The 12,712-nt window shown below is 42.5% G+C and overlaps 1 protein-coding gene and 1 pseudogene across 1 annotated transcript in view; one reads left to right on the top strand and one right to left on the bottom strand.

Moving 5' to 3' along the window:
• Positions 1-1,777: 1,777 nt before the first annotated feature.
• LOC107182235 lies at positions 1,778-2,472 on the bottom strand (annotated as a pseudogene).
• Positions 2,473-10,503: 8,031 nt separating this feature from the next.
• The window catches only part of PLPPR1 (phospholipid phosphatase related 1), a 107,067-nt gene continuing 104,858 nt past the window's right edge, over positions 10,504-12,712 (top strand). Inside the window, exon 1 of the mRNA XM_015560474.1 lies at positions 10,504-10,607. Coding sequence (XP_015415960.1) covers positions 10,545-10,607 — 63 coding nt within the window. The 5' untranslated portion in view covers positions 10,504-10,544. The remainder of the gene's footprint in view (positions 10,608-12,712) is intronic.

The raw sequence follows: 12,712 nt of genomic DNA, 5'->3' as shown, positions 1-12,712 counted from the left end.
GACAGCTCTAACTCCAGAGCTCAAGTCCGTAGGACTGTGGCTTTTCATTGAGAATCAAAGTTACATTTACTCTTGTGATGAGGGTTGTGGCTGACCCTAGATGAACCCTACCATTCAGTGGCATTCCGAGACATCGGGCTGCTGTGTAGGCTGCTGGTAACCTGGCCAGGTTTCGTTCTGTAGGTTATAAGCTGGCCTGGTACAGAGAGAAGGGACATTATTGCAGAGGTGGTGAAGTGAAAGGAAAGGGTGTTGGAGCTAAGGCAAACTTTAATCACCTCTTCCACACTTCTCCTTGGAACTAGCATAAATATTCCCCACTTTTGTCATTTAGCGCAGTGCTAGCTGCTGTGAGAGACACAGACTTGCTAGTCAGCCAGTCTTGCAGTTCACAATCCAGAAGGAAACAGAACCCACTCACTCATGGAAAGTTAACCATGAACTTTGGTGTTTGGCTGAAAGATAAAAGGAGAGCACAAAAGGGAAGTCATAGACTGGGAACAGGCTAAGAGATTGCCCGGCCTCATCCTGTCATTGATGTCCTAATGTTGCCTGAGATTAAACGCCACACCAATGGCTCGTGGCTTATTAGCAGATCAAAGCATGACTGTTGTGAATGATTGACTGACTGACTGAACTCGGAAGGCTTCCTGGCAGAGGCAGAAACTGAACTATGCCTCGAAGGGTATGTGGAGATCGGAAAAGCAGAAAGGAAATAAGGAAAGGCATTCATGTATATTTAGGGACCCCAATTTATCAGGGGAAGACATTTACAACAGGGTATTGATTTTTTCCCTTCTTTTATTTTTATTTTTTATTTTTAAATTTTGTTTTATTGCTTAAAGTATTATAAAGAGTATTACATATGTCTCCTTCCCCCCACACCCTTTACCTTCCCCCGGCCTCCCCTACCCCCAGTGTCCTGTGTCAATTGGTTATGCTTATCTAGGACATGACTACCCACCATAGACTGCTTTCATATTAAAAAGTTTTCATTTCAGACCATCCTTCATGGTTACCTTAGGTAGGTGAGTTTGCAAGACTGTCACACCCATCTCACTGAATAATAGCCAAAGTCTCTATTGATATGCTGCTTCCCTCTTTTATTTTTATTTTTTATTTTTAAATTTTGTTTTATTGCTTAAAGTATTATAAAGAGTATTACATATGTCTCCTTCCCCCCACACCCTTGACCTTCCCCCGGCCTCCCCTACCCCCAGTGTCCTGTGTCCATTGGTTATGCTTATATGCATGCATACAAGTCCTTCGGTTGATCTTTCCTTTAAGCACGGTATTTTAAAAGGCAATGTGTTGATTTTCAAGAATAGACTGTTTCACACTGTGGCTGATTCTGGGCCAGAGGAAGCTGATGCGGAAAGGACACAATTGGGATTCAGGAGGGGAGCTTGAAGAGGAGGCTGCAGCTGATTGAACAGAGCAAACAGAAAGCTCTTATCACCTGTTCATCACGACTGGAGACAGCACACAAAAAGATGTATGTTTTAGTTTGAGAGATTTAAACAAATAAGAAAAGGCAATTTGACATTCCCACCACTCCCACTCTAATCCTTACTCAATCGTATTTGCTCTTCTAATTATCTTGAATTCACTCGCCTGTCTGTCTCTGCTGCCTTATCCTTACCCCAAACCACCTTCCCCTCTTATCTAGATGATTGAAGTTCTCTTCAACTGGCCACCTCACTATATTCATTCATTTTTTCCGGGGTGGTGGGAGGGAGAGATAATTTTTAATGCTTTTTTTCTTATTGTTGGTCATTTTGCTTTCTGTTTGTGTGTTTTTTACAAATACCCCAGAGAATCGTGCGATGCTGCCAGCATCGGAAGCAATCCTGGGCCACAACTCTGCATGCCCTTTTGCAGCTGGTCCTGTGATGGCAGACTTTCCATCTCACCTTTACTACTGGCTCTGACCCCCACATTACCTTCAAAATAAAGAAACACGCCATCTTTTCTCCCGTATGACTTTGTGGTTGGATTACCATCATTGGTGCACCTTCTTTCTGAGCTCTGGTTTGCCTCTTTTGACTGGGGCCCTCACCGTGTCACCCACACCTGTGGTCGGCAATCTGTTCAGTCATCCCCGACCCCCTTCCCAGAGGCGATACACAGATTTTTGGCTCCTGTGGTGTCAGCACAGTTGATCACAGCTCCTCCCGGAAGACTTGGGGAAACCCGGAATGTCCCACCAGAGGACACACCGCGTCCTCACTTCTGTAATCTTGAATTCCAGAAAGGGACGGAAAGGACGCTTTTATTCTTGTCCCACTGTTCCAAACTACTCTCCGTATCCTGAACAATCCTTTCATAAAATAAAGCCGGGCATAGCAATTTTCTTCCTTAAACCTTTCAATAGCTGACTAGTAGTCTTACAATTAATTCTAAACTTTTTACCAAGGCCTCCTGGCCCTGTATCATCTGGGCCCTCTCTGCTCTGGTCTCTACACGTCCCATTGCCGGGGCTCTTCATGCTTCAGCCACGTGGCCACACTCTGTCTCCTGTCAGGTACTTTCCATATGCTGTTCCCACCACCCTCTTCACTCCTGGGCACCCATGGATCGCTTCTTTGGAGGAGACTTTCCTGGCTCCCTGTAGGTTAACCCCATGACAGGACTCAGAGAGACATTGTCTTTATCTGACTTGTCATTATTTGTTGAATGTCATCATCTTTCCAAGGGACACTTGGGGTTCAGTTGGCAAACAAAATAAGCAAGGAGTTGTGAAACATACATTCTCACAGCTAGAAAAAGATAATAAAATAAACATAATAAATTATAAAGTATGTTAGACCACAGAGGTATAAATAGAAGAGAAAGATAGAGGGTGAGATCAGGAACGCCAGATGAAGGAAGCAGGTTGCAATAGTAAGAGAGAATGGTCAGCATATCTCCAATACCATATGCCAATTACTCAAGACGTGTTACGGTAAACATAAAAACTATGACTATAAAGCTATACCTTTGTATAAAGCCTGGCATGGAATAGTAAGCCCTCAATGCATGTTGATCAGAGAGGCGAGTGGGCAATATACTCATATACTTACACTCATTCAAAATCCATTACAGAACAGATGCAGTCACCCCATGATCACGCAGCAGTGTAGGCAAAGCAAGGCGGGTGCCAATGTTGTCTGAATCCTCCTCTGAAATCTCTCGTGGAGAACGGGAATTTGTCTCACTTCTTTCTCCTGTCTTTTGTGAGACCCCAACAGGGCCCAACAGAGCTATTTAATTAACCTGTCATGAGGGCACAAGGACTTCCTGGCAGTGAATCCTGAGAGCGCCCAAGGACCAAGGAGCTAATCTCACACACACACACACACACACACACACACACACACACACACACACGAAACTACTCTGTTCTAGAGATTTGACGTGAGCATAGATTCGGTATCTCAACTCATGGTTTTCTCCCTCTGTATCTCTCTCTCCTTCTCTGTCTTCCTCCTTCCCTCCCACCTTCCTTCCCTGTCTTCTCTTCTGAAAAACAAACAGCTTGGTTCCTGGGCAGCTGAGCTTTAAATTGGAAATGCAGTCTTCCTTGGCAGAAGCAGTGTCACAGCCTCCCCGCTGCTCGGAGCAGCCTGTGACATACACCCCTGCAGGCGAGGCCGTAAAGGGCTGTGTAATATCCTGGAACCACCCCCTAAAGGACCTCCCTGCACGTTTCCTTTAGGATTCTACTCCAGCGCTGCATTTCCTCTCCTCTCCAGCAGTTTCTCACCCTGGATTGATCTTTTGCTTTTTTTTCTCTCCACTTAATTACCGATCCCATCCCTTGGATCATTAGAAACCGCCGTGGCCCTGACAATGAGGACAACAGACGTCAAAGGGAAATGTAGAGGGACCAGTGCCTGGGAAGTCTGACAAGGCGCTCAGGTCCCCCCCTCACCCCCAGCCCCCACTCCCGGGACCTTCAGAAGATAAATTCCCTTTCTAGGCCGTTTCTGAGAGGCCCGGGCGCAACCAGGGGCTCTTATCTATCTCTTCTCTCTGCTGATCTCAAAAATGCAAAAGTTGGGTTGAAGCCATCTCCTATCTGGTTCTGATTCCCTCTCACCTAGATGATTGTGGTCCCTGATAAGTGTTCCTAACTCCAGTAGTCACCCACTCGCAGGTAAAGGAGAATTCTTTACCTTTAATCTAGTCAGTCCTACAACATAGATCATGATGACAACATCATCGTGAAGTTTGTTGTTGACACTGCAGTCACTTTTGAAATGTTCTAACCAGAGCCAGATGCAAGAGGATGCAAACACTGAAGTACATTTAAGAATCACATTTACTGCCCTGGCTGGTGTGATGCACCAAAGGATCACAACTTCGATGCCCCGTTAAGGGCATGTACTTGAGTTGCAGGTTCGATCCCCGGCCCTGGTCCAGGCAAGTACAGGAGGCAACCAATCAATGTGCCTCTCTCTCATATCGATGTTTCTCTCTCCCCCCCGTCCCCACTCTCTCTCCCTCTCCCCCACTCTCTCTAAAATAAATAAATAAATAAATAAATAAATGCCCTTGGGTGATGATTTAAAAAAAACAAAAAACAAAATCACATTCACTGCTTTTCAATTGAGAGCATTTGGGACATATTCTCTGCCTATTTTTCTCCCCAGACTTTAAGCTGAGCACAACTTTCCTTGGAATTTACCCAGTGTCTGCGCCCTTCAGGGCTGGGTGCGTGCATGCGTGTCCCTGAGTGTTCTTGCTTCAGGGCATCGAGATTCCGGTTTAACTGAGCATCAGAATCTCGTTTCCTTCCAGCCTTTGGTTTTATTGAAGGACACATTAGCTACGCTTTCATCAAGAAAAGCTCTTATTGCCCTGCTATTTTTTCCAGCTATGTTTTTTGTTTTTTTTTTCCTGGTGGAAAAGTAGGGGTAAACAATATTAACAATTTAAAAAGAAGTTAGGGCTGAAACCGGTTTGGCTCAGTGGATAGAGCGTCGGCCTGCGGACTGAAAGGTCCCAGATTCGATTCCGGTCAGGGGCATGTACCTGGGTTGCGGGCACTTCCCCAGTAGGGGGTGTGCAGGAGGCAGCTGATCGATGTCTCTCTCTCATCGATGTTTCTGACTCTCTCTCTCTCTCTCTCTCCCTTCCTCTCTGTAAAAAATCAATAAAATATATTAAATAAAAAAAAAAAGAAGTTAGGACCATGCTCTGGGTGTCTGGGCATGTGTTTTCCTATTAAGCAGTTCTTCTGGCGATGGCCCCTAGATGACCCAGGGTACCCCTTCCGACAGCCAATTAGATGGTAGTATGTTCTCTGCTTTCTCCCCAGCTTCCGGGCGTCTGCTGAGCTCTGTGCTCAGCACATCCTTGTGCTACAGCTTGTTTTGGAAAGACTGGTCTCTACCAGAGATGGCTTACTTCTAGGTAGACTTGGACTCCCCCCGGCACCGCCCATTTTACTTCAGCTTTTGTTATTTCTATATAATTAAGGAACACATCTTTTAGAACAGCAATCAAAAGTGATTTTTTTTAACAATCAAAGAGATCCAGAGGTAGAATTCAGTGGAATAATGTCCCCTTTCAATTTTACATTTTGAAATACGTTTTAGGTTTACATTTTTATTTCTAGGCTTTCCAGGCACTTTATTTATTAAGAGTGGGAATTATCTGGATGGAGTAAGCAGAAGGGACTGACCTAAGACCTATATTAGGACCGTATTATTGGGTTCATGCAAGACCTAGAAAGGATGGACCCCAGACCTAGCTTAGGGCTGGGTCAGGAGCTAAGGAACAGACCCAGGGCATGTGTGATATTGAATGATGGAGCTGAGCAGATTAAGCACAATGTTAGTGTCAACATTTGTGTACCGACGATGTGCAAGGAGCTAAGGTTACCGTTCTGGTCACATGGAGTGAAGCAGACGGACAGTCTAGAAAAGGATCAGATATTAAACAATTATACAATATCAGGAATGAGGAGGATGAAAGTGTGTAGTAGAGAGATCGGAGCCAGTCAGGCAGTTAAGGGTACTTTGCCATTAAAAATGGTGTTTAATGCCAGTCTGAAGGAGAGGCAGACATGTGCTGGGCAAACATGGAGGAGGAAGAGTGCTCTAAGAGGCGGATGTGAGAGGGCCCAGGTCTGAGAAAGCTTGGCATGTTGCGGAGACTCAGTGAGAGGCTGACATACAGAAAGGTTGGGGTGAGCAGGGAGCTGAGACTGTTATAAAAGGGGCCTGGAGAGGTTTAAGAGAGTAAAAAAATGATTGCAAGTTTACGCATTAGCCAGGCAACCTTCTGTCTCAGTTCTGAGAGGCCCAGGAGCAGGGACCCTGGACATCAAGTATTGCTCTGGTGATAAGAGGCAGTGGCGGGGGCGGGGGCGAGGCGGGGGAGCAGTAAGACTGTCCATTCAGGCTTAGGGCTGAAGTGTGAGCCAGTCATGCTAGTCTGCCTGAAGGACAGCCATGGGTAAATTAGACGCCTGAATCAGCGTGATTCATCATATGTAAGCAGTAGGGACAGAGCTAATGACTGGTCACAAGGACCAGGCCAGTGCACTATGGGTGGCCCGAGGGAACCAGGAATGATCCTTAGGTCTAAAAAGCCACTGACGACAATGTGGGGGCCTGATATCCTCACAGGACCCCTGAGTCCTGTGTAGTTGGTGAAAATTGGACTGGATTGTGGATTTTATGACCGTTGTATCTCTCTGCCTAAATCTGGACTGTTTCGAGGGCTAAACCATGGATCTAGTTCTGAGAGAATGTGGAGGGGGCTAGACTGAAGAAAAAAGGGAGTGCCGATTCCACCCTAATGTCATATGTGGGTTTTCACACTGTCATTCCTTACAAGCTTTGAAAAGCATCTCTCAAACTTAACAGTCAAGTATTTCTCTTGAAAGCCTCAACAGCGCCTTCTTCAATCCCACACCATCTCTTGATGAAATCTAGTTTGCACTCATCTACAATCCCATTTAATTTGTTCCTATCCCTTAATGTCTTTGCTGCTTTAAAAAAAAAAAAAAAGGAAAGGAAAGGTTTCTCAGCATCGGGAAATTAAATGCACACTGTGATCCTGTTTGGAGATAATGTGCTGAATAGAAATGACCCAGAACAGTTGAGGGGTAGCTCAGTTATACCAAGGAAGTTAATGCCTCTTTAACATGTGTCAAAGAGGAATTGGATTTGGGGATTGTGGCTAACTCGTAATATAAGTTTTTCTTTATTTTATTTTTTTCTATCATCATTTATCCCCTTATACTACTTCCATCTGCCTCCACTCTCCCCACCCCCTGCCACCACCACACTGTTGTTCATGTCCATGAGTTCTTTCTCTTTATATTTTATTTTTTGTTCACTCCCTTATATTTTTAAATATATTTTATTTTTCATAAACTATAACTCTCTCAACTTATTTTTTTTCTTGCCTTTCAGTTTTCTCTTTTCTACTGAAAACTCCCACCCCCACCTTACTTCCAATTAAGATTTGGACCACATAGAAAATAAGCTCTATTTTTCCCCTTTCTAGACATTATCTCATTTCAATCCGACACCACCTAATTCTGAGGAGCTTTTAGAAAGTTTCTCCACTTTGAAAGTTGTAAAACTCATGTCAAAGTCCTGAGAATGGATTGTGCTGTCATATTCTTGCTTCCGGCGTCCCCTGACACCAGGGAAAAGTACATTGCTCAGTGACCCAGAATCTCAATAAATAATCAGCATTCTGTATCAGAGATATTCAAGAAAAAAAAAAATCAATACTCTGCAAGGAATACTTCTCAGCGCCACTAGGGGTCCCTGTTTGAGAATTGTGTGAGCCCCGATGACTATTCGCCTCAATTCTTGGTTGGTTTCTCTCTGGCCCTCGGTAGTTTCTTCCCATGCCCCTCAGCACTGCGCAGAAGACTCAAGGGGACCAATGCACAGCCACCCAGCTCTCTGTGCAGCCTTCCCCTCTGGTGCTCTGGCCACCCTATGTTCCCAGCTCTAACTACTCAACTCGGGGAGACCACCAGCCGCTTTTCTGGGTTCCCCCTCTCTGTGTGTGGCCTGGAGACTGTCTCCAGGCAGTAAACTAGGGCAATCATGGGGACTCACTTCTTTTGGTTCCCACCTTTCAGGGATCAGTGCCCTTCATTGCCTCACAGCCAGGCCAACACCTTGAATACCATTGTCTCCTTTATCTCTATCTTTCAGTTGTGTCAGGCGTGAAATCCAGTCACAATCATTTTCCTCTTGGCTAGAAGCAAAATCCCTCCAGGGCTATTTTAAGGTTGTTTAAGATTGTTTTCTGTGCTGCTTTTTTGAGGTGCCACTTCATAAGAGAGAGTAATCTGATGATAAATTTTTATTTTGTGGCAAAATGACAATTTAAAACTTTTCTCTTGGAATTATGTTCCTGTGTCATTAATTTAATTTACAATCATTGTCATTCTCCGCAAAGGAATTTTTAGAATTAAGAAAATTTTACCTACAAATAATTTTCAAATGAATTAAATTGTTATGAACACTAATATTTAGTCATGAATGTAGTTGTGCGGATTTTACAGTTTTAGGTATTACTTACATATTTATTCATTTGGTTTTTCATGGTTTGGCTGCCTTTTTGTTCACTTCGTATATGTTCATGGGCTCTTAACTAGCTCACAGGCCCTAGGAATTGGGCCTTACTAGTATTGCACCCAATAGATAAAACAGCCCTGCTTTCCTTTATGGGTTTGAAGTGGTAATAACACCATTTACAGGAGCTTTAATATCACCCCAATCGTGGCCCCTGAGCTTGAGGTGCCCTTCCTTCATTCCCCCAAATGTCAGTGAGGCACCTCAATCATTTTCAGATTTTCCTCTGTTAGGTACCAAGCAAGAAAAGGTTTGTCCCCTTTGGCAAAACTGTGGCCTTTATCCCAGATGAAGCAAGTTCTTCAGCCAAAAACTTCTCATGTCCCAGGGGCTCACTTTCTGTCCCCCTAAATTAACCAGGGGCCATATGCCCCCCTTGCTGGTTCTCCTCCCCACCCTGACAGGGACAGCTGGCAGTGTCTGGAGACATTGTAGTTGCCACAGCTTGGGCAGGAGGGTTGCTGCTATTGGCGCCTCGCGGGTGGATATAAGTAAATATTTAGCATTGTCCAGCATAGCCCTGAAACTGGTGCGGGCTGCATGTCAGACATAATGTTGAATTTGATCAGAGAAAGTGTTAATTGACAAGTCCAAAGTTGGTGTCTTATAAAAGGAAATGTATTTTAAAGTTTCATTCTGGAAGAGGTAAGGAAGGACTTAAAGGAAACACAAGTTTTATTTTTTTTTAATTTTTTTAAAAAATATATCTTTATTGATTTCAGAGAGGAAGGGAGAGGGAAAGATAGATAGAAACATCAATGATGAGAGAGAATCATTGATTGGCTGCCTCCTGCATGTCCCCTACTGGGGATCAAGTCCACAACCTAAGCATGTGCCCTTGACCAGAATCGAACCTGGGACGCTTCAGTCCGCAGGCTGACACTCTATCCACTGATCCAACCAGCTAGGGCAGGAAAAACAAGTTTTTAAAAAAATTGGCATTAATTCATGACCTTTAAGAAAAGTGCAGTTGGCCGTAGCAGCCCCTGTGTCACTCTTCATACCACGGTGAAGACTGACACAGAAACAAGACAAACAGAAAAGAAGAAATAAACAGTAGAACCCTGAAGTGTGTTAAGTAAGCATTCCTTTGCATAGAGAATGAAAGGTGTAGTGGAAAATTCTTTTTATCTGGTCTCAGAAGTTTTATAAAAGTCTCAAATCTCTGCTTGATTTTTGGGGGTTTTTTTAAAAGAAGAACCACAATGGACTCATCTCCTAATAGAATAGTTTCAGGTCAAAATAGGACAGAAATGTTCTAAAATTATCTGCTGCTGCCCAGCTCCTCCATTCTTACCAGTTAAGAGAATGTATTATGGCGTCAGTGTTTTGTGTTTAGGACACACACACACACACACACACACACACACGGCTGAAGGAACCCAGCGTGAGGGATTAGTGATGTATTGATCCAAGGTGGTTAAAGCCGTGTAGTCAAGGGAGCCAGGGCAAAGAGTGGCCATGGAAGGACATCCGAGATGAGTGCGTGGGCACAATTGTCCTCAAGGGCAGAAACACATAAGTCCCTAAGTTGCAAACCCAGAGGATGGGGCACAGAAAGAGGAGATCCATGCAGGATGGACAATACCAAACATCTTGTAGCAGAAACTGGTTCATGTCACGAGGCCCTGTGAAGTGCCAGGCAATTAGAATTCTGCTGATTACGGCTGTGTGCACAGGGGCTCCCTGTCCGGTTGTTTTGTCTCTAAGACTGTCCATGGCTTGTATATATCATTTTTCTTTCTCTGGAATGATTATTAATTTGACTTGACTGCATTGCAGATCACTATTTTGCATTGTTTGAATACAGCCTGATTATCTAGAGGACAGCTGATGTTTTTAGGTGAACACCTAAGGGACTGGTAAACATATGGTCTTACACCATGCTACGTGTTTCTGTTTCAGCCTGGACAGTTGTCGACGGTGCAGCCTTGCTTCATGGTGTAAGAAATGGCTGTAGGAAACAACACTCAGCGAAGTTATTCCATCATCCCATGTTTTATATTTGTTGAGGTATGTGTATTTTTTTTTAACCTTTATGGAAAAATTGGAATCATAGTAGCAATTTTTATGCTGAGAAATTGGAGTAAAATTATTTCATCTCATGATTGATAATTACATTTTGATAGCACAAACAGGATAAAGATTTAATAAATTATGCAATGTGTCTTTAATAGGAAGCCATAGAACATATAAACTTTACCTCCAGGGGGGTACAAAATAATTGTGTTTATTATATTTCTTTTATATTCAGTGTAACTTCAATATATTATTAATTATGAGTGCAACATTTAAATTAAGCTGTTCTTCAAAAATCAATATCATGTTTCAGGAATTCAATACACCGGGCAGTTTACAGATGATGGTTAGTTGATGGTCCTTTGCCCTGGAGTCCAAATAAAGAAAAAAGTCTTCAAGTTGTCTATCTCTACTGGGCATTTTTCTTCAGTGGGGTATTTAAAGCTCATGTACTGTGCCATTTTCTTTGGTCATGAATGATTCTCTCGAGTTGCTCCACGTTTGTACCCGAAAACAGTTTCTCTAGCACCTTTTTGGTTAAACTTCTTGTACCCCTTCCCATTAGATCTCCCTCTGTATGTGTTTGCTATGGAGCAGACAAAGACATGAAAATTTTAAGAAATGTGGAATTATATGATTCACACACATAAAAAAAAAAAAGCTATTCCAGGTTATCTCAACATAAGATGTTCATTTGCCAGAGACAGTGGTATTTCTCCCTTCTCAATAGAGAATAGGTATCTAATGGTATGTTTTTATCCTGAAGATCAGGTTTCAAATATGAAAATGTAAACAGCTGAAAAGTAACTGTCAGAATTTCTTTTCAGGGTAACTGCTTGGTAGTTTCCACATCCCAAGGGTCAGTCAGCTGTAGCATGTTCTTGTGTTGTGGGATCTTTTAAGCTGAGTGTTACAGGAACATGGATGTTGACCCATTTAATTCTCCAGGTGAAAACAAACACTTGGATTAAACCTCTGCTTATATTAGCAGAGATATACTTTCAGTACACGTGCTGTTTAAACACACCCTTGAATCAATGCAACAAGTGTTTTTATCTTCTAACTCTTGAAATAACTTCATCTGTATAGTCAGGTGGATAATTTTGAGCATTCTGATTTTAAATCAATAATATATGTGTTTGACTGATCCTTAAGTTTCACCTTATAGACACCCCTTTGTAGTTTAGATGAGCAAATATTACTTGATGATTTATTTTCTAGTGATATTTATGAACCTGTTTGTATTGCAGAATCAGATGGAAATAGGAAATTAGGGTGGTACAGAGGTATTAATATAAGCTGAGATGTACATAGACAAGAGCTAAGCTAAATCTCTGAAAGGGTAGGAACTCATCTCTCTTCATAAACACGTGTTCTTAATACTCTTCCATTAACTTGCTACACAAGACCAAGGGTAACTCCATTCAGACCATAACTATCCATCATGTATATTGTGGGTTCTAGTCACTGTTGTTCTATTGGAATTGTAATGCAGGAAAAGGGAGTCTTTCTCCTGCTACTCATCCAGGAAAGGGTAGAACACCATAGCATTAGTTTTTGATGGTAAACTTTTTTTGTTATAAGAAAAATGAATTTTTAAAGTGAGCTGTAGAAATTGGAGTATAAGTCATCTGTCATCATCTTTATGCCCCCGAAAGCAATTTTATTGGACATTTTCTTAAAAAATCAAACAGGAACCAAACCTCAAAGTAAGAGCTTTAATTTATTGCTGGAAGCTATATCTCTGAAGATTTTTTTTAGTCTGCTAATGCATGAATGATGAGCTTTACTGGTAGAGCAGGCAGCAAGAGATATAAATCAGTTTTTCTGTGCCTAAACTTGAAACAAACATAAATATCAGTCTGAAAATCTGGGAGAGGAAAGATAGTTTGTTCTTTTTCTCGCTGCATTGTCATCCTTATTTTGCATGGAAATTTAAGATTTACCAGTGACCTCTCAGAAACAAGCAGGAGAAAGAAAAAGAAAATGAATAGAATTAAGTAGAAATTGAAAGAGAAGGACGTGAATCTCAAAGTGGCTCTTACAACTCTCATGTATTTCATTCATCAAACACTTCTTGTTTATCTACATTATTCCAA

The sequence above is a fragment of the Myotis davidii genome, unplaced genomic scaffold (assembly GCF_000327345.1).
Source record: "Myotis davidii unplaced genomic scaffold, ASM32734v1 scaffold534, whole genome shotgun sequence".
NCBI lineage: Eukaryota > Metazoa > Chordata > Mammalia > Chiroptera > Vespertilionidae > Myotis > Myotis davidii.
The sequence above is the reverse complement of the archived record's forward strand: the minus strand, read 5'-3'. Positions and strand labels throughout refer to the sequence as shown.